This window comes from Geospiza fortis, unplaced genomic scaffold (assembly GCF_000277835.1).
Source record: "Geospiza fortis unplaced genomic scaffold, GeoFor_1.0 scaffold157, whole genome shotgun sequence".
In the NCBI taxonomy this organism is placed as follows: Eukaryota; Metazoa; Chordata; class Aves; order Passeriformes; family Thraupidae; genus Geospiza; species Geospiza fortis.
The window spans coordinates 4,403,851-4,427,986 of record NW_005054314.1 but is presented as its reverse complement, the minus strand read 5'-3'; the positions used below and the strand labels follow the sequence as shown (position 1 = coordinate 4,427,986).

Sequence of the window (24,136 nt, the reverse complement as noted above, 5' to 3'; positions counted from 1 at the left end):
AGCAGCTTCTCTTGCCTCCCACAAAGGTTGCAGCTCATTAATATTTCATCACCCTAAAGTCTGGCACCTCTCAGTGCCCACGATGCATGAGCACTCAGAGAGTCTTTGAAACATCCTCTCCAATTTATCCCAGTGGGGGCTCATGGGGCATTTGTTACTGTAAATATTTCATTATTTCAGAGGGAAAAAAGGAAGGAAAGAAAATATACAGTTCTAGAGGCACCTTGTAGGGGGTCCTGCACTTCACATTGCACTTGTGTAGCTGCCTGTTTGTATTTGGAGCTTCCAGTCGAGTGCAGGATGATAACTCTGATGCATGTACAGTTCTGTGCACCCTCAGAAGGAGGGACCTGCCCAAGGCACTGTCACAGGGATCGGATCACTGAGCTACCATGCAAAAAAAAAGGATACTTGAAAATGAATGTACACTTGTTGTGGTAGGATACCTGCATAGAAGCTGTAAAATAAATTTTTGTTGGTTTTGGTTTTTTTGTTTGTTTGGTTGGTTGACTGGTTGGTTGGTTGGTTTTTTTTTGGTTTTTTGGGGGATTTATTTTTTTGGTTTTTTTGTTTTTGTTGTAGTTACGCAGAAGTTCGGGCTGAGAGAAGACGAGATCTTGGCCTCGAAGAGTCATCAATTGAACTGGCATCCTCTTCTCTAAAGGTACCACGTTCCTTCACAGCTGAATGAGATGTTTAAACCAAACTGAGTCATAGCTTACCAATATGAGGGAAATATCTGTTCTCCATTTTCTTTACTGCCATCTCATTCCAAGCCTTGAACTGGGTCATGATTCAGGCAGGCCCTAAGAAGGTTTCTGGTGCATGGCTCCAAATTGTCTATGCTGGTTTAGAACAGGCTGGATAAGCTTTGAACTGCCTGATCTTGTGGAAGATGTCCCCGCCCATGGCAGGGGGATTGGAACTAGATGGTCTGTAACACCAAATATTCTCTGATTCCACAATAGCTGTGAATTCAGCAGTTGCATTCTCTGTTCTCGTCCCTGTAATCTTTCTGAGACCAGGACACAAACCTCAGCTCAGAAGCAGAAAAGCAGAGCTGGAGCTGGAGGCCAGATTGCTGTACCTGCCGCCCTTAGCAAGGCACAGAGGATCCCAGGGTAGGGCAGTACCACAGGGTACCTGTTTTGCTTTGCTAGCTCATCACTGATACTCAGATGAAGATGGGAAGGCAAGGGAAAAAACACTTACCTAGATTTCAGCTCAGTTGCTGGATCACACCAAGTGATTGTGACCCATAACTTCCATGAGCAATAATTTCCATGCCTTGAGTCAGTCTGGCATCACCACACACCAGCCCAAGTAACAGGGTCATTTTAACTACTTTTAAGTTTCTCCTCTTTGTAGCTTACAAATAAGACCAGCAATCAAAGTAATTTCAAGTGGGCTGTTGTGTAGTTGTTCATTCCATCAGCCTCATTGCCTTTCAGACATTATTTTATGGGAGCTCAGGCCGTTCCCCTCTGCTGCTCAGAACAGGCTGCTGGAGCCCCTGCTGCCCAGGGAGCAGTGAGTGGGATTGCAGCTCTCAGCACTGCCCAGTGCCTGTCCCCCTCAGGTGACATTTGCTGTAGGTCCTCTTGGGGCTCTAGCCAGCCCCTGTCCCTTCCCAGTCATCTCTCTCCATCTCTTCCATGGAATAAAACCATTCCCCAGGGAGCACCTCCTGCCACCTTCATTCATTCCCCCTGCCACCACCCCCAGCCAGCTGTGACATCCCTGAAGAGATCGGGCAGAAGGAGGCTGACAAAAGCTTTGTCAATTGCTTTGTCAAAAGCAAATTCCCGTTACCCACAGCTCTGTGGAGGTGGGCACAGCAGAGTTCGGGCCATGGGCAGCAGTGCCAGGGAGGAGCAATCCTCCAGTGCTGCTGGGTGCCATCGGCTGGGTGCCCGGGCATGAGCGAGGCTCCCGCAGGCTTTGGGGTGAGCGCAGCAGGGCCGGGCGGGCAGGGTTTGCTGGTGTGCACACCCAGGTGCTGGGTTTCTCTGCAAACAAGGGCTCCAGGAGGCGGAGGTCCCTTCCAGGGCCATTCCCTGCTGCTGAGGTCTCACCCTTGTGCTTCGCTCCCGCAGAGCCACAGCAGCTACCTGGAGGTGGGGCAGTGCGGCAGCAGCCAGGACGCCAGCCGGGAGGGAGTGTCGCTGTCCTCGCACAGCTCCCGGCGCTCCTCGCACACCACCCTGTCCGACTCCACCTGTAGGTGCCGGGGCAGCCCAGCTGGGGTGGGCTGGAGGGCGGAGCAGCCTCCCGAATGCCGGGGTTGGGCTGGCAGTGACCAATGGCGGGAGGGGTGGCAGGGGATGCTCAGCGCTGGGGCTGACACAGCGTGTCATGGCAGGTCACAGAGCAGCACAGAGCCGAGTGTCACAAGTCACAGAGCAGCCACAGAGGCAGCCGAGGATCACGGCTGTTTGCTGTGCTTCTGGGGACAAGAGGGGACTCGCTGGCTTGATTGAACCAAGCTCACTGACAAAAGTGTTTTATTGGGATAATATCATTTTATTATGGGGTCTCTCATGTGAAATCCCTGCAGAAGGAGCACGGAAGGATGCCTGCCTTGCTGGCAGCTTCATCCCAGCTCCCATCAGTGCCCTCCTTGCCCTGGGCAGGCTGCCAGATGACTGCAGTGCCCTGTGTAGGGTCATAGGTAGGAAACTCAGGGGATTTTTCTTGCCGTAGGGAGATTGATCTCATCTGGATACACCCATGGAGGGCAGGCTGAATAGGGGGTTAGCATCAGGAGGGAACCCAGCAAGTCAGGTGGGGAGCCCGAGGGACCAGAGAGGGGCAGGTTGAGGCGCTGTTGGGGTCAGTGCCCATGTGCACAGGTGGATCTCAGGCTCAGCCCGGATACCCAGGCAGGGCTCTGCTGTATCTCGGTGAATGTCTCTCCCGCAGCCACGTCCTCCATGCGGCGCACGGACACCAGCACCCCCACACGGCCGGGGGCTCCGGGGGCTCCGGGGGACAAGGCGGCCCTGCGGCTGGCAGCGCCCGGCAGCGCCCAGGTCAGTGCAGAGCCCTCTGAGGCTGCGGGGAAATGAGCACAGCAAGCGCTGATCTCACCCTCGGAGATGCTGGATCCCACACTCTGGGTGTGCTGGGGCTTCCTGGGGAGCACCGCTGGCTGGCAGGGCCATGGAGAGACACCAGAGGCTCCTCTGCTGCCTTCTTCCAGCATTCCGTTTGTTCCTCCAGGCTAAATGCCTTTTCCAAGCTAAATGCCTTTTCTCACCACCGACCCTCTTCTCTTGGCGTTTGTACATGTGAGGTGGCCTTTATCCAAAATGGGTGCTGACACCAAGGACTTGGAATTATCAGGGGCATGCAGGAACCTAAATTCTCCCTTCAGACTTATCCTTGTCCAATTCCCTGCACTTGCTCATCCCTGGTATGAGCTGTTAAAGCACCAGCTCTGCACTAGAGGTGCTATGGACCTACAGTAAGGCAAAGTTTCCATTTCTAGGCCATAGCCCCTCCTCGAGCCCGTGGTGAGCAGCTCTCTCAGCACCCCGTGGCTCAGCTGGCAGTGCCCTCCCAGCACCCTGGGATGGTATGTGCTTTGGTTTTGTCCAGTGCACTGCTGTGTCCTGTCAGCAGGGCAGCCTAGGTGGCTTTGGTTCACTGCCCTCATGTCCTTGCTGGCTCATCCCAGACTGGGGACAAGGTTTCTGTGCCCTTTCTGTTGCTGAGATTTACCTGCAACAACCTTATTGCAACCACTTATTTCAGTGAGCAGAGAGAGCAGGTGGGACACCCAAAGAAATAGCATAAGAGAAGGTTTACACTTGTAAAAGTGTTGTGGGCTGCTGAAGGCTTCTCCCTAAATCTCTAGCAGCTACTTACAGGCTGATACAATGCTGAAGAGTTTTAGTAGAGGAAGGGGATGTCATGGAAGGTTTGAGTTAGGCCAGGAAAAGAAAAGAAAAAAACAAAAACCCCAGGAAAAATGAGTCATAAACCATAATGACAAGGTCTGCCCTTACAGGGCTTTGATGTCAGTGCAGTAAATGTTCAGACTATAAAACAGAGATTGAAAATGGCCAGTGTAGGTGTGAAGAATGGATCCCCAGGTGGATTGCATCCTATCTTGGGCCTGGCATCTGCCAAATATCATTAGCAGCACAACTGAAAGCCCAGCCAGGAGGTGTGACAAGGGTTTGGATGCAGTGTCTGCCCCAAAACACAAGTGGGCCCAAACCAGCAGGGTGTTATCCTGAGGGGACAGGAGAGTCCCATGTATAGACACTTCATCTGTGCAGAAATTATAGAGCCCAACACCTGCAGGGAGGCACTGTAAGCCAGATGTGCTGCTGCTCTGGAGCTACAGTGGCATTTGGTTAAATATGCAATTGCCATTTTTTGTCAGCATTGTATTTTTTATGGCAAAAGCTGAAAAGCAGCCATTTTTCTGAATCCAGCATTGCTATGGATGTGAGTAGCGGGACTGGTCCTACCATGTGGTCCCTGTTTTCTGTTCTCTGCAGCCAGTGTACCATTTCCCCACCCAGCTGGGGATGATGCACCAGCTGAAAGAGCAGCTGGAGGAGAGGACTCGCATCCTGCAGGCTGACATCAAAACACAGCAAGAGGAGCTCCATGTCATCAAGGAGCAGCTCCAGCTCGTGCAGGACTCCAACCTGCAGGTACCTGCTGCCCCTGGTGCCCCCAAACTCACCAAACATTTGCTTTTCCTTTGAGCACACAGAGCAGTAACAAAATTGTCTGTGGCAAAAGCTTTTGGGAATGAACTCTTGACAAATTGGTAACTTGGTTTCGGATGTCGGAGTGGTGTTTCCCAAGAGATGAGTGATGTCAATATCTGGCTGAGTATTGAATCAGTAATTTCTGTGCTTTTAAAAAAGCAATCCCAAATTAATCCAAAGTCTCCCATGCACAAAAAAGCTTGGTGGTTCCATGTCTGGTTAGTGCTGCTGGATCCCCATTGCCACTCCTGCAAAACACAGCAGGCACAATGGAGCTGGAACATTCCTGGCTCTGAATAAATATTTGACACAAGCTAACATCTGATTTTCTGTTACTCATGGTCCATTTTGCCCCTGGATTTAGAGGTACTGCTGCTGCTGCAGTGCTATTCCTGCCAGCAGCTCCTGTGCCTGTCTCCCCCACAGATGCTGATGCAGCAGCCGATCCCCGTCATCCTGAACGCCGCCGTGCAGCAGCCCAGCCCCCGGAGGCCGCCCCAGGGCACGCCCAGGCACAGCACGGCCAAGAAGTCGCAGCAGCCAGCCCTGCCGGGGACAAAGCAGCTCTGCAGCCCGCACCTGCTGTCACCGCAGCCATTCCTCAGGGACCCCTGTGGCACCGCCCCCCAGGTCACCGGCTGCTTCATTGTCCTCATCATCCGCTTCTCTGGCTTCTGTGTGCCGCGGTCCCCTGCATCCTCTCTGTGCTGGTTTTACTGAGCAGCTGGCGCTGAGGAGTTTGTGTCAGGAGTCACTTGTGAACAAGTGTCTCCTGACACAAATGTCATTCAACTGTAAAAATAAAAACCAGGTGTCTCCTGACACAAATGACATTCAACTGTAAAAATAAAAACCAGGTAGCCAAAAAGCATTTAAACCCCAGATAGTGCTGGAGCTCTCCTGGTGCCTGGGGAGGATGGAATGGGAGGTCTGGGCTCTCATCAACACCGTGCTCATTATTCATAGCCAGTGAGAGTTGTGGTTTCATAACACAGGAGCAGGTATCATTTTAAAAGATTACTTTGGCTCTGCCTGAGGAATCTTGCAAGGCAGCTTTGAAAAAACAATTTTGTCACCACTAGACCTAAATCCACTATTAAGATGGGAAAGACTTGAGTTGTTCAAAAACAAAAAAGCCAACACTGCTGCTTTAAAGGACTGATGAGATATTTTCCTTGGAGACTTCAGATTTGCACTTTCCCTCTTAAGCTGTTCTCTTCTCAAGCCTTGTGCCCTTACCCTTGTGTTCTAATTTCTCAAAAGACTGTCTGGGGATGCCAACACCTGCCCTGCAGTGACAATAAATGCAAAGTGGTTGGTGGTCTTGAATAGATACACTGTTCCTACTGCTGTGTTCAGGGAAAATATCCTATTGTTCCTTCTCCTTTTCCCATCTGCCCACTGCGAGTGGTTATTTTATCCTTCCACTAGGGAGCTTTAAAACTTAAATGGGTGCCTCTGTCTTCATTCCAGGTACAGCAGCAGAAGCAGCAGCCCCCAGTGAGAGGAAGCCAAGGCCAGCAAACGTGTGTGCCAGGGCAGGGCAGCATCCCAGTGCCCTTCTACAACAGCCCCATGGTGTTCTCCCAGGCTCACCCCATCACTGTGGCTGCACAGGTGCCCACTGACAGCACTGAGAGGCAGCCAGCAGCTGAGTACAGCCAGGACAGGAGCCTCAGGTACCAGAGCCCTGCTGGGACCATCCTGGGGTGGTGACAGGAACAGCAGTACCTGGGCAGCAAGGAGGGCAGGCGTGGCTGGGCTCAGGGCTTGGGCTGCCACAGCCAGCATGAGGATGTTCCCTCTGTGGGGTGAGCCCAGTGTGCAGGCAGGCAGGGTGCTGTGCACTTCCTGCTGTGTCATCAGGGGCCTTAAATCCTCTTCTCACCATATTTCCATAAATTAATGCAACCCCACCCTCTGTCAGTTTAAAATCAGTCCCCCATGCCCTTGCCAAAAGTCCCTCTCCTGCTCTCTTTCAGCCCCTTTAGGTACTGGAGGGTGCTATAAGATGTCCCTGGAGCCTTCTCCAGTCTCAACAATCCCAATCTTCTCAGCAAGTACTCACAGGAGAGCTGTGAGGTGATAAGAAGCATCCTATTTCATTAGCTTGTTTCCTAGGTAGTGGTTTGCTTGCTTTCATGGAGGATTTTCAATGAATTGTTTCTAGAGACTGACAGGACCATGGACCCTGGACCTCTCCCTTCCCTGACCATCCTGTTTTCCTTCCCCCACAGGATGCTGTTGGATCAGTCCATCCAAGCCATGATGCCCACAGCCAACAGCAGCTGCCAGCCCGTGCAGAGCAGTGCCAGCAGGCAGCAAGGAAAGTGAGTCTCTGTGGCCCGTATTTTCCTGCAGTTCTTAGCAGGACACTTTATGGCACTGAAAAAGACATGCAAAAACTTGTACCTGGTCACACAAACACAAACAGTCTCAGTCTGAAGTGAAACAAAAGTTTATCCAGTTAGGAGAAAGATGAGAATATTTTTTAATTACAAAGAACTTTATGATAAATGAAGTGCATTTAAAAATTAAGTATTTCCTGGCTTTTGCAAAGCATAAAATGCTTGACCAAGACATGGAGAAAATGTAAAACCTTAAAAACCTTTATTTTCAGTCTGTGCTTTGTGGGCAGAGGGGAATCAGGGCCCTCCTGGGGCTGCATGGTTTGAGCAGCCCTGCTCCAGGCTGGTTCCTGCAGCAGCTGGGCTCCCCAGTGCCCGTTCTGAGGGAGGGTCTGGCTGTGCGTTCTCATGCCTGGTTTTCCTCCCTGTGGCAGGTTTGTTGCAGAGCAGCAGAGCCTGGCTCCCCCAGCAGCACAGGTGCAGCCATCCACCTGCAGCCCCGCCCGGCCTCCAGCCCTGCCGCCCATCTTCTCCCCATCCCTCATTGTCCCACACTCCAGCTTCACCTCCCACCAGCCCAGCACACCCCTTCATCTGCACCAGTGGCCACAGCAGCAGGTCCAGCAGCACCGCCTCTACCTTCAGGTATTGGAGCAGCTTTCTGAGGAGGCACAGGGATGGTTTAGGGTGGGTTGGGGTTTTTGGAGGGAATGGGGCTTATCTGGCTGATCAAACCTGGTCAGGGCCATTGCACATCCTCTATTCCCATTGTATCTCCACACAGCCAGGTGCTCAGCCTCTCCAGGCTGACTCTGCACCTGCTCAAGGCCATATTTTCCAACAAACTCTGTTATCACTTAGTGCACAGAAGAAATACCCAGTTTTTCAAACACAGCTTTTCATCCAGAGGAGCTCTGGTGGGAAGCTTGCTGTAGTAATGAAAAATGATGAGAGAGAAGGTCTTTGGGAATCATGCCTCCTGCTGTTACATCTCATCAAAGCAAAGTTTTTATTGGCTGCTATCACAGCTTTCTTTTTTAAAAAAGGGTATTTCACAACACACATGTCTGGATGAGGTGATTTTGGTTTTTTTAGCACACAGTTTATATCAGTACATGCTGAACTAGTGACACCACCAGGGAAAGGGGTTGTTGGAACTAATAATTCATCAGTAACACACTCTCCAAGCCTTGCCTGGATGGCAGAGGTTAAGTTACAGTCCTCCAGGCAAAGATAGAAAGCAAGAAGAGGAGGTTCAGCTGAAAGCAGCCACCCAGCAGGACTGGATGTAAAGTGAGAAATGAATCGCTGTTGTCAGGAAATGCGGAAAGGAGCTGTCCCTGCTTTGGGTGTGTCCTCATGGGCTGCATTGCTGTCCTGAGGACCAGCAGTGTGGACAGCAGAATGATGATGCTGGAACAGATAAACAGCTCCAGGGCCACAGTAAACCAGAGTTTGATGACACAGTGCCTTTAACAGGGGGTGAAACAGCAAGTCCTCGTCTTTGAGGTACCAGCCATGGGTACATGGTTACTCTAGGACCTCTTCCTTGGTTGTTTGAAGATCTTTCTAGAGAAAGATTAAAGTTTCACATCCTGTAGATTGTACTTCCAAATAGCTTTTGGAGCTCTCCATTCCTGCGGGGCTCCCCAGGAGCCTGTTAGGACAGATGGGTCTGTGCTCTCCAGGCATTGTTGTTTTTGCTGACAGCAGCAGCATCCTGAGGGACACAGCTCATACCCTCATACCGAGTTTAGGGCTTGGTGCACACACTCTGGGGCATGAGTCTCAGCATCAGCCCTGCAGCAGAGAGGGACAGCTGGGTGCTGGGGCAGGTCTGACTGCCCAGGTTTGTGTCTCCCAACAGATGCAGGGTCCTGAGCTGGTGCCTGGGGCTCCGACACAGCGCATTTTCCAGCCGCCCCACACCCCACAGCAGAACCCTTTGAGCTACTTCCTGCACCCACAGCAGCAGAGCCACCACACACAGGGTCAGCCTTGCAACCTGCCTGACCTGCCCGAGATGCAGCTGCCCTGAGGTCACTTCTGGGGACAAGGAGCACACGGCTGCAGCCGCCGCGCCCGGCGCGCGCGAGAGCACGGCGCCCTCGGAGCACGGCTCGGGAGAGGTCGGGCTCATGGGGAGGTGGTGCCTGCAGGGATGGATGTCTCTGACAGGGATGCATGGCTGCAGGGGCCTGGTTTGGGGGGATTGCCATGCAGCCAGATGCATGGAATGTATTGGGTGATGCTGTTCCAGCAGCAGGGTGTGCCCTGGCCCAGTGCCGTGGTGCCACTGGGAGTGGTGCCTTTTGCTGCAGGGAGGGCAGGTATCAGGCCATCATGGAGCTCAGTTTGCAATGGAAAAAAACCTTTTTCCATTCAGGACTTCAATGCTGAAAGTCACTGTGAATTTAAGCCCAGCATTTGGAGCACATAGACTGTACCAGTCCACAGGACACCATTGGATTACCGTGTACATAACTCGTTTTGCTGTAGTAGGTCCATTGTGAATTCTTTTTCCTTTTTCTATACCTCAGTCCCGCAGGTTTTTTTTCCAGGAGTTTGGATAATGCTGCTAATTTACATAACACCACTTTTGCCTGAATTTCTTACTGTTGTTATACCAGCTCACATCGCAGCTAGTTCAATATTTGTTGTGTTTTATTTTTGGTTAACAAGTGAAGATAAATTTGTATGGTTTTTACTCCCTGTAGCCAAATATTTTTCAGGTTACGGACAAAGAATCTTTACTCCTTTTTTTTTTGTTGTTGTTTCAAGTGATGTAGTTGTAAATGTTTCTATTCATAAAAACAAACATGCATAGAACAGCATATGACAGCAAACTTTGTGGTTTTGCTAGGTCATATTTCAATTTGGCAAACCCGAAATGTATAATCACAACACACGATGTTACAAACCCATAGGGTCAGCAATAAATTGTATTTTTGTAATTGTCACTTTTTAACTGTAAGTTTATATTTATGAATTGAAAAGCCAGTTTATTCCTCAGTGGGTGTATAGTTAAGTGTCCCTACTGTTTGTGTCTTTCCAAAGGAAACATTTAAAAGTACATTTTTGGAGTGTTAGTAGCTGAGTACTAACTTTGGGCATTGTTAGAGCCCAAATGTAGATGGGTTTGGCCATTACTATAAACTTTGCAAGGCAGTGAAGGCAGTGGTTAGTTAGGACCAGGGAGTAGAGGACCAGTTAGGACCAGAGCAGTAAAGCTCTAGCTGGCAGACAGAGCAAGGATTAGAGAGGAGTTAGTTCCTAATGTTTAGTTCCTAATGTCTGTTGAAACTAAGTGAAGAATACTTGGTTTTGCCTTTTTTTTTTTATTAATATGGTGTTTTGGGGTTTTTTTTGTTTCCTTCTATTCCTTCTGCAAGCCTGTTTCTGGGCCCTTGCAGCGCTGCAGCAGCTGGTGTTCCTGATGTTACTGGTGGGGCGGCTTTTGGCAAAAGCAGCTGCCAGTAGCCCTGTGTTTCAGAAAAGGGCACAGCAGGGCTCCCCAGCCCTGGTGCACCAGGGGCTGTTCCCAGCAGCTCCTCCTGGGCAAGGGATGGGGTTTTGCTGTGCCACATTGCCATGGGGCAGTGGCAGTGGGAGGACAGGCTGCTGGAGCTGGGGTCAGCCAGGAGCTTTCAGGGACTGGTGCAGGGCCCTGGGGTGCTTTGGTGTTTTTGCCAGGGCAGAGGTGGATTTGTGAATAAAAGCTGTGCCAACCCCTGGCTATTCATGGTCCCCTCCCTTGGGCAAAAGCAGCTGCATGGTTAGCTTTGACTGGGACACTGAATGCACAGCTCCCAGGGCTCCCAGACACGATGGATCCTGGGTTCAGAGCAGCATAAAGACATGTTTCCCCACATGCAGCATGCTGGGGAATGTGGCTGCCCACAGGATGGAGGCAATGAATGCCTGACAGCCTGTGGCCAATATCAGGGCTCGTGCCTTGTCAGCACAGACCCTGGCTGGGCCCCTGCCCACACAGCACATGCAGCCCCTGGGTGCTGGGCAGCCAAGCAGCTGCTCTTGGACACTGAGCCAGCCCCTCCATTTCACACCAGGACAAGAAATCGTGGCTACAGCAGAGCCATGGGGCCACCTCACTGCTGGTACTGGGATTTGGAACACCTGCCTTTGGGGGGCAATCTGGGGCTGAAATATTAACACCTGGGGCTTTCCTGCTCTGCAGGTTTGTTCTGCAGGAAGGGCCAGCACAGAGCCTTCAGGGTAGGAAACACTTGTTTTTAAAGCACTCTTAGTTTTAGGGTCTCCCTTTCCCCATTCTAAGGCAGCTGGGTTGCTCATGAGGATGCAGTAGGAGGGAGTTGTATTTTTGGGATTTTTTTCCACCACAGCCTTGGCACATAACATCAGAGGTGAGGCAAACATATATCTGTGTTAGGGCTCCAGCATTGCACAGTTTGTGGCTGGCTGGAGGGAAAGGCTGTGGTTTCCCTGGCTTCCCCATTAAACCTGCATCACCCCAACATCCCCATGGCTGGGCTGCAGTGTCAGTAGGAGGGAGTTGTATTTTTGGGATTTTTTTCCACCACAGCCTTGGCACATAACATCAGAGGTGAGGCAAACATATATCTGTGTTAGGGCTCCAGCATTGCACAGTTTGTGGCTGGCTGGAGGGAAAGGCTGTGGTTTCCCTGGCTTCCCCATTAAACCTGCATCACCCCAACATCCCCATGGCTGGTCTGCAGTGTCCCAGCACCACACAGCTCTGCCATGGTGGGTGGCACTCACAGAGATCTCAGAGGTGGTGGTGGATGGGGTCAGGGCCTTGAGGGGTGTATTTTTTAACAGGGCTTGGTAGGGAAGAAGCCGAGGCAGAGCAGTTTTCTGGCATGGCTGTGGTTTTGACAGCAAGTCCAAAAAAAAGAGTTGGTAAGGGGTTCTGGGGGAGGTGGGGGTGGTGGGTGTGCCAGATGGGGCTGTGCCCTGGGCACAGCTCTGCTGATGGCAGCCCTGGGCTGCAGGGACAGAGGGCTGGGGCACAGCCCCTGCTCACAGCTCCCAGCCAGGGGCACAGGAGCTTGGTGAGGATGTTTACATGTTAGACCAGCCTTGCTAAAACCAGAGACCTAAAAATGCACTTTATCACGTGCCCCCTTATTCTCAGAGCCCCCCCAGCCACTGGCCTCGCTGCTGGTGGGTGGGGGCTGCCCAGTCCCAGGTGCTGCTGCAGGGCAGGGCCTTGTTTTCTCAACATGTTCCAAAGGACAAAATCCCACCGACCCTTTCTGGGGCTTGCTTGGCCTTTGCTCAGTCTGCCTCTATCCAAGGGCAAGGCTGAGTCAGGGCCAGGGGGGGTTTTGCCTTATATTGTCACTCTCAAAAAAACAGATGGATGAAAGATGTCTTTATTCAGGTTGATTTGTATGTGTTTACCTCGGTGTTAGCTATGACCTGTGCTTTTATGACTCATTTGGAATTGAGGGTTGCTGGTGGGTTTGGTTCATGCCCCCCCAGCCTCCTGCAAGAAAACAAAAGTGTGACTTGTTGGTGATGGGCAGAGGGCAGGGACGTGACTGATGGCAGCAGGGCTGGCCTCCAGTGTTGGTGTTGAGCTATCAGTCATAAATGTTCTGAGGTTTTCTAGTACACAAGTACCTATATACCATAACTATATATAGATATACGTATTTTTCATGTACATTTATATGTATGCAGATGTATATCTATATATAAATATATATAGGCCACACAATTCCAGACCTCTGAAAACACAGGCAGCTTTAAATAATAAAGTCTTGCACTTTTAGCATATTTGTACATATAAGCTAAAGCCTGGTGGGTATAATCAGGCTGATTTGACAAACACAATGAGGAGTTACTGTATATATTGTATATAGTCCATGCAAGAAAAAAAAAGAAAATAAGAAAAACTCTAGAATTGAGTATAAATTTTGGTTTATTTTATATGATGTTGAATATAAATACATTTATAAATGTTACTATTCTTAAAAGTATTTTGTAATGGGAAAAAGTAAGTGTCTTATGAAGATGAACAGTAAAGATTTTATTCTTGTTTTGAATCTATGTCCCTGCACAGCTCCATTGAATGGGAGCCCATGCATTTTGACAAGCTTTAAACAGATTGTACATAGTATTTAAAAAAAAAATTAAGAAATAAAATAATACTTGTAGGACCTCTTACACATTATGTACTTTTGTTATTCCCTGGGTGGTGTGGGTCTGTTAGGGATCTGATCCCTGCTCTCCAGGAGAGACAAGAGCAGCAGCCATTGTGTCCATGTGCATGGACAGCTGCAGGGATGGGGCTCAGGACAAGGACTGGGATTTCTGTGACCAGTGCCAGAGGCAATAGGAGCAATACATAAATTAGAAAGAACAAGGCATCAGGCTCTGCACATTCTGTTTTAATTTGGATGGACAAAGCAAGTGCCAGTACTCAGCAGCCCGGCACTGAAGCCAGCTCGGGCTTCAAAATTCAGGTCTCCATTTTTCCTCCTCCTCTGGGAGGCTGCTGTCCCAGCAGGGGCTTTGGCTTGCTCCTTGTTTTGCAAAGCACTGACTAAATGTGGCTTTAACATGACCAACACTCTTGAAGGAACTTCCACAGCAGGCCATCACAGGAAATAATAATACCTCAAACACAGGGGTTTTTTACTTAAGGGAAACAATATTTTATTTAACACCCCATTTGTCTTACAGTACCTCTGCATACAACACATTGTATAAAAGCCAATCTGTCAACACAAACATGTGCTGCCGTCTTGGTAAAGTGACAAAGCTATAGCCAAAAAGACAAAATAGCCTATTTTTCTGGAAACAAATCAGAGCATTTCCTTCTGTTTTAGTCCAGATAACAACAGCAATCACAATCAAGAACCTTGTATGGTACAATTGGATGAGAAAATTCTGATAAAATCAACACACAGCAATTTTTAGTCACTACGGTAGCAAACTCTTCTAAAATTACATTATTATTTAGCCATTAGAGAGATGAACAAGTGGCTTGTTTTCGAAATGGATGGAAAGTGATTTTTCTGTATCACATGGCAGCAGCCACTTCCATGTCCTGGAAAATGCTACTGGTTTAATTACCATCAGTTGTCCCCCATGGTAGAAAGAGCTGGTATTTTTATTATTTGAGCTATTCCCTCCCCTGAGCTGGGCACACAGAGGCCAAGCAGCCAGTTCCTTGTGGGGGTCAGGGCTGTCACCCAGAGCACAGGGAGCAGCCAGGCTCCAGAGCAGCACATTCCATATGGCAAGACCAGGAAGATCCCAGCTCTGCTGGCTGTGTCCCCAGGCACAGCTCTGACAAAAGGCATCTTAGCACACAGCAACAATGGCCCAGCCACAAGCTGGGGCTGTGCAGTGTCCCCCACAGCATGGGTGACCATGACACAGCTGCCAAGTCACACTGCAGTAGGCACTGCAATTGTCAAGCTGGACAAACAGCTGTAGCAATCTACAGCTGTCTATTTTTACTGAATGATGCACCTTCATTTATTTCCTATGACTGAACCTGAAAATAAAGGTGGAAAACTTCATGGAAACTTACAGAAAAAAAGTAACACAGGTGAGTGAAATGACACAACAGAATAACTTAACCAAGCTGCTTCCTGTTCATGTGCACACCCAGCACCCTCAGGGGATGTGATGGGAGTCTGGGGCCATCTCTGTATCACCAATTTCACCTGGCCAAGAAGCAGCACAGCACAGGGATCTCTGTCCCTGACTGTGCAGGGCTGTGAAGTCAAGGCATCACTCTCCAGGAGTGAAGGAAGGGAATGAGATGCTGTCGCTCTAGCTCCACCAGTCCCAGCTAAATCTGCATCTGTTTGTGAGCCAGCCTGTCTGGAATAGGGATGGAAGGAGCTGGAATAGGAAAGGGAAGGAAAGAAGCTGGACACTAACTCCAGAGTTCCTCTGTCACAAGCAGAGCTCAGCTTATGGTGCCCTGAGGAATTAGCTCAGCAAATAAAACATCTGGGTTACACTCGTTGGAAATCACTGGCACTTGCTACATCTACCTCTCCCCAAACAATCAGCCCATGATCCAGAGGTTCCAAAAAGAGGAAAAAGAAGAACCTGCCAGCTAAGTGCTGCCAGCCTATTGGAAGTGACCTCACTCCACCCTCCATCCTGCTGAGACTGGATGCCTGGTCACTGTGACTGGTCTTCCTGGATCAGCCTGAAGCTGTATTACAGGAACAATTTAAAGACACTACTCCTTTTGGGAAAAAGTATAAATAAATTTAACAGAAAAAATCCATGCAGTTAATAAAAGTTAGTGTTCCCCCCTACATCATCACATTAAATCTATTTTGATATGTAAGCTCTTCATACATGGATATGACATCTGACAAGAGCTACTACCCAGCTGGCAAAAGCTCTGCAGTCTCTTGGGTGGGCACGAAAAGAAAAGGGCATTGTACAAACTGAGCACCTTTTTACAATCCAGGGAACAACAGAAGGTTGTTGTACTTTGCAAGTTCCTCACCTTCTTCTGCACTTAGATCTTCACATCTTGGCTCTCAATCAAAAAATTCCTTGAGTTTTAAGACTTTTATATCTCTATTACTTTAATTGGCAAATAGTTTACAGCTTTGACTACTTGTTGACATAAACAGCATCTCTCATAAACCTACAAAAGCTTTTGGTAGGGGCAGCTGTATCTGTTCTCATAAGGCTCCATTAATTTCATCATGGCTATTTGCAGAATTACTCACTGATCAAGCCTTATCTGGGTACATCCTGGGCTAGAAAAACATCATCTACTTTGTATTTCTGAACAACTTTGTGAAAACATTTTTAAAAAGTAACACAGTGTGGCCCTATCCATATCCATATAAATGGATAAATTCGGGTTTTTTTTATTTTATACATAAAAATACAAATCAGCAGTATATTGTACCAACTGCAATTACTTTGTGAAGGCTTCTGAAAAAAGCTTCCTCATTCTTCACATATATGATACAGCTTTTGGACTTCTTCAGTAAAACTTTATTTTACATTAATACCTGAGAGTATTGAGGAGAGTGTAAGACATCATTCATAAATTTAACACCAACTGCAATGATGGCATTTCACAAAGTGCCTGTAACACAAGTCAGAAATTTGTTTTATTCTTCATTCATACTAGTATTGCACAAAAAGCCTCCAAAATATACCATCATCCCCATTCTGCTTCTTTATAAAACATGCACAGTATAAAAATAATGCTGCTCTGCAGAGAAAGATTGTCATACAGGCTTTGGAAACAGATGTTTTAAACTAGTTTAGCAAGACTCCCCACTTACTTTGCTGTTGTTGTTAAAATACAAGCTCTTACCCTCCTTCTCTGAATTCCTTCTAGCATCAGCTACCAAAAATTCAAGGTCAACATTTCTCAGCTTTTACACTGGCAGAGCTTTCCTCCACAGGATGTCTACTACATCATATTTTATATATTAAAAATTTCAAGTCAGATTCAAGGGGATTTTCTTGTTGCCTTGAATCCTGACAGAGGGAAAATATTACAGCAGCAACAATCCAAAGTGCTATAGAAAAGCAATAGTAATTACTGGGTTGAGATATGGACTCAGGGTAGGCAAAGAAGCAACTGCAATCTGTCCCTAAGCAGCTCAATAGTCAACACTCAGCTACAGATGGCCTGTGTTTGGGCTTTCCAAACACCAGCAAAACTCCACATTCCATCAACATGCTCCTAAGAAGCCAACAATAGTTTATCTTGCCAGATAAACTACAACCACCATGTAGTCAGACAGATTCAGCCACTGCTTTCCCTTGATTTTAATCAGTATTAGTTTCTGCATCCTTGTGCAGCCTGGATGACCAAATAAGCTTCCATCCTTTTCAGCTTTTCTTTGTAGGAGGATTGGCATGAAAATGGAAAGAGGGGCTGGAATCTACTACAGTCCTGACCCATGCGTAACACTGAAGCAGAGGAATTGTGAGCAGGACAACTTCCTTTTTTAATCTCATGGTCCTGTCATGCTATCACAGCCTCTGTTCTTAGTCTTCACCCTGCTTTGGCCCCAGCCCACAAGCAATTTGGAAATAACTAATTAATGTGGAAGACAACCTCCAAACTGTTGACACTTCTTTAAAGTGAAAATGGGAAAAAGTCATTCCTTTTATCATAGTAATAGAAAAGAACCAGGAGAACACCTACTCTAACAGTGATTCAGACAGGTTTGCAACAGGTACGCATCCAGTATCTCCAAGCAATGCTGCATGTTTTTATAACATGGTAAAGGCAGTTCATTATTTAGTTCCTATTTTGGAGTGAAACTTTATGAACAATGCAAGAAAGTGACAGTGCTTCAAACTATTTTTATTTACATTACATACCAGTAATCTGATACTTAAAGCTAATTCTTCAAACTTAATTTCCTATGTCAACACCAGACTTGATTTCCATAGTTACAGCCTTCATTGGTAAGCACTTTATGTGATTAATTCAGAGTCAAATGTACAGAAAATTACATTCTGGTTCTTGCTTTAAGTTGTAAATTTTTAGCACTCTCTATTTTAGCTTTTATGTCATGAGGTTTTTCAAAAAATCTCACAAAGGCTGGCTCATTTAATAAGGATGCCAGAATCTGTTCAAAGGCAAAAGACCATTCATGGTTCCCTTCCAAACTCTGTGCTCTACTGCCTTCAGTCTGCTCAGAGCTGCTTTCCTCCTGCCTCTCTCTGGGCACTTCAGCAGCCACTTCTGTAACAGCAACTGGACTTCTGACAGGTGACATGGGAGACCACCGCGATGGCTCGGTACAGGAGCTCCTCCTCAGGATCCCCATGGAACAGATTGTAGAGAGTTTTTGAGAACTGGATGAACTGAGACTACAGAGAGATACAGAGGAGATTGCTATGAGAAGAGCAACACAGCTGTTCTGTTTCACTGCCTGCTGTATTCTCAGCCCAGTGCCTGCTGCTGCCTGGCACCTGGTGCAGCAGCTCTAACGACAGCATGGACTAGCCCTGAGAAACCTACGTGTGTCTCACAGTCCCTGCCTTGATACATTACAGCAGTTTTAAAAAGCCACAGTCTAATGACTGATGTGAAGATTTGAAATTAAAGGGATCCTACGAATCCTTCAGAAATATTGTAATAGGATTTAAAGAGTTCTAAAATAGATTTAAATAAGACTCAAACAGTTTACCTGATTCATTCGTGGCAAATCCTTGACATTTTCTTCTTTTTTAAGAAGTTCATCTTGCCATTGCTTCAGATATGCCTGAATGTCAACCTTCCCCTTCCCTTTTTGAAGGGGAAGAAGTGCAAAAAAAAAAAAAAGTGAACAAACAAGAACTGAGACCTTCCCACAAGGGATGATAAGCAAAAGAACTGGCATCTTCAATGTCATTCCTTCTCAACAGAGTGGTGGGGCCAAGGACATACAGAGGACCAGAGTTTACTTTTCCCCTTTTGCTCCCATGACTACACTTACATAAGAGGACAGTATGTTAGCAGCACCCTAAGGTTGATGTTACTTAATATACTCTGCCACCCACACTTTCCCAGCTCTACTCCCCCAAAAGACACAGTTACCAAATATGCCACCAGGATTCTTTTACCTTTTTCTGGGCTGCTCTTCAAAGAACCACTTTCAAGATTATCCCCAACAGATGAAACTACAATTTAAGGGGGGAAAAAAGTTACTTATTTCAGAAAAAAGGACCAATGTTTCATTTCCCTTAGCAAAAATTCCTTCCTTAAGGCACAAGACCCTCAATGTTCTCAGCACAGATTAGGTCAAGAAGAAACCACATGGCAAAATCTGCATACTTTCTACAAAAATAGAAGTCACTGTGAAGATCACCAATGAAACTGCTATCAATTAAATAATCTTTACAATATTCATGGTGCAGGACTTGAAGAGCAGCAGGAACAGCACCTATATATTGTCTACTTTAGGCAGATTGTAAAACCAAAAAGGGATCTGTCTTCCCTATAAAAATTCCACAGGTTTCAAGAGTATTTGAAACAGATTATTTTATCAACTCCATAAATTTACTAAAGCTTTTTCAGCTCACTTGGTCTAAAATGAAAGCAAAGAATTTTGAAATGCTTAGCACCTCAAAATAAGTATGGATTTGGTATTTTAATTCTTGAGGCAGAAAATACCATTCCTTTACGCTCAGGATGCAGAAATGAACCAGCCATCACTTCAACACCGCAATAGGCTGCCCACAATGCTGACAAAGCCAACCAAATCCACTCCCCTATTTCCATGTAAACACACACAGGCCTTTGAATTCAACCATCAGATGAGCTATCCACAACTTGTGCACAAGTTTATTAAATTGTAACTATCTACAGAAGATCTTCACAAGGGATTCTGTTAACAGGGATATGATTTACTGGATTTACTTGTTTTCAGAAGAAAGCTCTCCATTTTTCACAGGATAATTAATAGATTCCTTCTAGTATTCTGCAGGCAAAACCTCACACTCTGGAGCTTACCACTGAGTTGGCTGAAGTGCATCAGTTCTTCTTTTGAAAGATCATCCCCTTTGGAAGGGCTTAGAGATTCTACTTCAGTAAAAGCTGCAATAAATAATTAAATAAAGTGGGTTCATGGTACCCAGGCCTTACCAAAGCAGTGACAACAATGACAAAAACCAAATGCCACTGTTTCTCACTTACCTGGAGGGATGTGCAACTTAAAAAGAAACTTGAGTTTGTCAGTGAAGCTTCCATTATACATCGTATCTGTTAGGGGAAAGGACAGTCTATTCAAATGGACCAAACTTTAAAATACCCTCTTAACTTAAACAAATACAATCCAGAGAGGTTGGAACTGGACATGTGCCCTACCTTACAGGGAGTATAATTAGATATGAAGCTTAAAGAAAGTTCTATCACTTGTGGCTGAGCCAGGGGTTAGCCTACACTGATGAAAGAACACTAATAATGTCTATGACTTACTAAAATAAAACCACAGCACCAAAAGAAATAAAGCACTAATGTCTTCAGAATTTGCCTTAAATTTTTGTTTCCTGAACATACCACTTTGAAAACAAGATGAAAGGAACAGAGCAGTGAGCCAAGACAATTTTCAGTTTCCCAGAGGAATAAGGCATTGGTCATCCTGCACAATCAGGGTAAAAGATGACTTAGTATGAAGAATTATCATAAACCAAACAGGCTGGGCAATGAGATCAGACCATTCTTCATTTGTGGATATATTGTTGGCCAAGCCACATGTAAATTTAATCTCCAAGAGGAAACTATTCTGCCTGTAATAAAAATCACATTATTTGACCCTGTGTTAAGAGACTCAATCTCCTCAGCTTTTTGTATAGAGTATGGAAGGTGATACACCGCAGGACTACTCCCAGGAGCCATGTGAATGTGCTCATGTGTGTTTTGTTGCCATACCAAGAACACAGGCAAATTGTTTGAAGTTTATAAGGCAGTTGGAACTCTCATCCATCAGTCGGAATGTCCAGAGAGCCAGGGAGTCTCTGTTGGCACAGTGGGACCAGGGGCTCAGGAGGTGGCACAGAACCCTGAACTGCTGGCAATCAACCCGGTACTGCTCAAGGTAGGGCAGGCTGGCATCATGGTGCTGCAGCACAGGACTATTTACACTCCAGTAACAGGAAAGGAAATGCTCCTTCTGCAAAGCAAAGATAAAACATGAGGTTTCAGGAAACAACAAGTCTCTCTGGGGGAAAGATGTGAGGAGTTAATATATACAGCTGGCATATAAAACATATATTGAGTCCAACCTTTATTTACTAAAACCATTTCAAAGTCTACTGTTAAGATGGCTGTTTGGTAAGTGAGGAAAATGGCACATTACCTTGAATAATTCATAAAGCTCTTCAAGATCAGTAGGACTGAATTTTACTTCTTGAGACACAACACGTAGCTGAAACAAAGTCAAGAAAAAGTTAATTAATGTGTCTTCCCTCTTTGGAACAATATTATGGGAGATTTAACACTACATTAAGAGACAGTGTTTGCATATTCCAGGTTTTGCCATGTTACAGTTACAAGAAGAGCACTTCTTTTAAAAAGTAATCAGAAGATTGTAGATTAAAATAAATAATTTCTCAAAAAAAAGACAAGCTTAAGGCTAGTCACATTACTAACATACATGGAGCCTACACTATGAAACCCAGGAGATAAAACTCAATTATTTATAATGACATAACATATAGCTTCCTTTAAATGCACAAATGCATGTTCAGCTCTCAACAGTAAAGCTGAATCCTCGTTTTTTTTAATTTAAAAAAATTGTTCATCACTTTTAAAAAACAAAGTTTGCAGTAAGACCAGCTTCTAACTTCACAACATATATGTTTTGTAAAATTAAATACAACAATACCATCTTAGCATAGCCACCAGCACTTAGCTTATGTTGCTACCAGCCACATTTACCACAGAAAGAAGCACTAGGTGGTGGACAGACTAGTATTATCATCAGGTATTGGCAAAGAGCCACTGAAGAAAACAGGCAAACAAAGGAAGCTCCTCACCTTCACTGAGCAGTCTGAATTGAAAGGATGAGATAGACAGATAGAGAGCTGCCACATTACCAGACATTCACACACAACACAGACAAAAAGCAACCCCTATTGAATGCACTACAATAACCTCTTCAGTGCTGCTTCCTGGAGTAAAAATGCAGGTGCTTAATTGTTTTACTGTATGGTGCTCTATGCCTCTAAGAGAACAGCATTAACATCAGCAGATAGAAATATAGGTCAGCCTGTTCCAATCCATGCAAAGTGTGAGAGATGCACCAGCCTTTTGAAGTGGTTGGCAATGGTGCTGCTTGTAAGGAGACCAGAAGGTCATGCTGTGATTTACAGCCTGAAAACATCACAGGCCAAGCCTCAGTTAACAGACACCCTGCAGACATGAGGGGGGTTCAGTATAAAATCATATATTTGGCCTGGAAACTGCAGCTCTTCTCAGAACCTTCCAAAGGGGAATTTTATCAGGAAGAAGGTTGAAACTCTTGCCAGTCACTCACCACATTCTGCTTGGTCGTAGCTTCCAAGGTCTGGATCACATAAAGCCGGTTCCTGCAGCGCAAGCTCTCCACGTCCTCATAGCGAATGTCACCGTACCTCTGAGGAGAAAAGCACCATTGCATGCAATCAACTGCTGGGAGACACATCTAAACAAGCACCTTTGTCTCTCTAACATCTAATAAGCACATTACAGGCATGGACACAAAGGAAGATCAAAGAAACTCTGAGGAAAAAATAATTTATTAGAGCACTAACATTCTCCCTAACCAGTGTAACTTTTAAAAGGGTGTTTGAAAGGGTGTTTCAGAGATTGATGGAGAAAGAAGAAACTGGAGTAGTTCCCTGTGTGGGAAGAAAAAGGAAGGGATTTTACTGTGCGTTGGCTCTATACCCAACTCTGTCATCACATGGTGACTACTTCTGCAAGGCAGCAAAGTCTAAGATGTGCATGTTTTCAGGGACTGAAGTTCACTCTAGTGAAATTAAGAAATCAGCTAAGTTATTTCTGAATCATTCCTGGCTACTTCTGTAATTTCTGAAGGACATGAAAGGTGTCTGAGCACTGGAGTGAATAAATGCATTTATCTTTAAGGAAAAGCGAGATAGGAGGCAAGAACTAGAAAGAAATTACCAGATAAATCATGGAACAAATTATTAAAAAATTAAAATCTAAGCAGAAACCGGTTGATCAAAACAGGACAACATTCTTTATCAAGACCATGTCAAATCAATTAAATTTCCTTTCATGAGGAAATTCAATAGATTCAACTTCTTTTCTGTAAGTTTTTTGACACTTTTCAGCAGCACAGGCAATCAGGAAGACATGGCCTAACCACGACCACCATGTACCATGGGCAAAACTGCTTCTAATAACAAACTTTGAGAACAAATGAGTGATAAACAATGAAATTAGGCAGGACTTCCAGAAGCTCTTCTGCAGTCTGTTTGTCCCCTTATCAGCAATGCCCTTTAAACAAGATATGAAAAACTGCAACACAGACAAGAGAGTCTGAGCACATTAACTTTGATGAAAGGTTAAAGGACTGGTTGTATTAAATCTAGCAAAAGAACAGATCTGGGAATTCCCTTAGAGCAATCTGTTAAAACTCATTCTTCTCACTTAGAGTCATGATGAGGCTGGACTCCAACTGAGCAGCCTGATCTAGATGTCCCTGCTCACTGCAGGGGGGTTGGATTAGGTGGTCTTTAAAGGCCCCTGTCAACCCAAACTATTCTGTAACTGATTCTATGACCAGACTTGAAAGGGTAAATGATGAACAACCACCTAACAGCAACAAGGAGCTATGGAGAAAACCACAGCCAACTCTCCTCAATAGTGCTTTATGAACATCCAACAGAAATTAACTCGATAGCTTCCCACATGGGCAGACAAACCCTATGATGGACTAGAGTTTCTGCAGATTTTCTTTTGTGGAACTGTTTTAACAACACTAGACTTTTCAAAGGATGATCTGGGAGGATGCTGGACAGGAAGCTGAACTGGATAAGCTGTTGAGTTTTCTTCCAGAACTAGCTTTCTGTGTTCCTGTGGAGACTGCTACCCAGCATCCCTCAGGTTTGAAACAAAGTGGAAGCAGAGAGAATTTGCATCTCTGAATTGTAACTCATTCACTGCTCTGGCTTCTGAGCACTGGTATTGGGCAATGTAAGAATATACATACAATATATAATGAAAATCTTAATTAATTTAATGTGATAAAATGTTATACAATCTTCCATTCTCCAGGTAAACATGACTTCTTCATGCCTGATTAGACTTTGTCATGAGTTAAAGGAATGAAACTGAACTACATTTTAAAATTCAACAAAGTAAAGAGCCAAATTTCTACCAATCCAGACAGATTTTCTACCCTAGTTTGTACAATGCAACTGCACTGTTTCAAAGTAGCCCATGAAACATTAACACTGCACAGCATGCAAAAATATGCCCACAGAACACATACTTCATTTGACTCTCGGATCAGATCAGTGATGTCCACTTTTGGATGGTCACTCTTTGTATCACTGAGGTTGGAGCCCTGCTGCACAGCTGGAGGTAAAGGACTGTCT

The 24,136-nt window shown here is 46.0% G+C and overlaps 2 protein-coding genes across 2 annotated transcripts in view; one reads left to right on the top strand and one right to left on the bottom strand.

The window, feature by feature from the left end:
• The window catches only part of PASD1 (PAS domain containing repressor 1), a 25,770-nt gene extending 16,654 nt beyond the window's left edge, over window positions 1-9,116 (top strand). The window contains exons 12-21 of the mRNA XM_014306583.2: window positions 583-664; window positions 2,097-2,220; window positions 2,923-3,032; window positions 3,491-3,577; window positions 4,512-4,670; window positions 5,157-5,360; window positions 6,204-6,409; window positions 6,968-7,060; window positions 7,513-7,723; window positions 8,946-9,116. Coding sequence (XP_014162058.1) covers window positions 583-664; window positions 2,097-2,220; window positions 2,923-3,032; window positions 3,491-3,577; window positions 4,512-4,670; window positions 5,157-5,360; window positions 6,204-6,409; window positions 6,968-7,060; window positions 7,513-7,723; window positions 8,946-9,116 — 1,447 coding nt within the window. The remainder of the gene's footprint in view (window positions 1-582; window positions 665-2,096; window positions 2,221-2,922; window positions 3,033-3,490; window positions 3,578-4,511; window positions 4,671-5,156; window positions 5,361-6,203; window positions 6,410-6,967; window positions 7,061-7,512; window positions 7,724-8,945) is intronic.
• An 8,437-nt stretch (window positions 9,117-17,553) lies between these two features.
• The window catches only part of TBC1D8B (TBC1 domain family member 8B), a 24,553-nt gene continuing 17,970 nt past the window's right edge, over window positions 17,554-24,136 (bottom strand). The window contains 10 exon segments of the mRNA XM_031056073.1: window positions 17,554-17,765; window positions 17,815-17,917; window positions 18,238-18,335; window positions 18,653-18,709; window positions 19,542-19,625; window positions 19,725-19,790; window positions 20,460-20,700; window positions 20,887-20,955; window positions 22,066-22,164; window positions 24,031-24,134. Of these exon segments, the coding sequence (XP_030911933.1) occupies window positions 17,554-17,765; window positions 17,815-17,917; window positions 18,238-18,335; window positions 18,653-18,709; window positions 19,542-19,625; window positions 19,725-19,790; window positions 20,460-20,700; window positions 20,887-20,955; window positions 22,066-22,164; window positions 24,031-24,134 (1,133 nt within the window).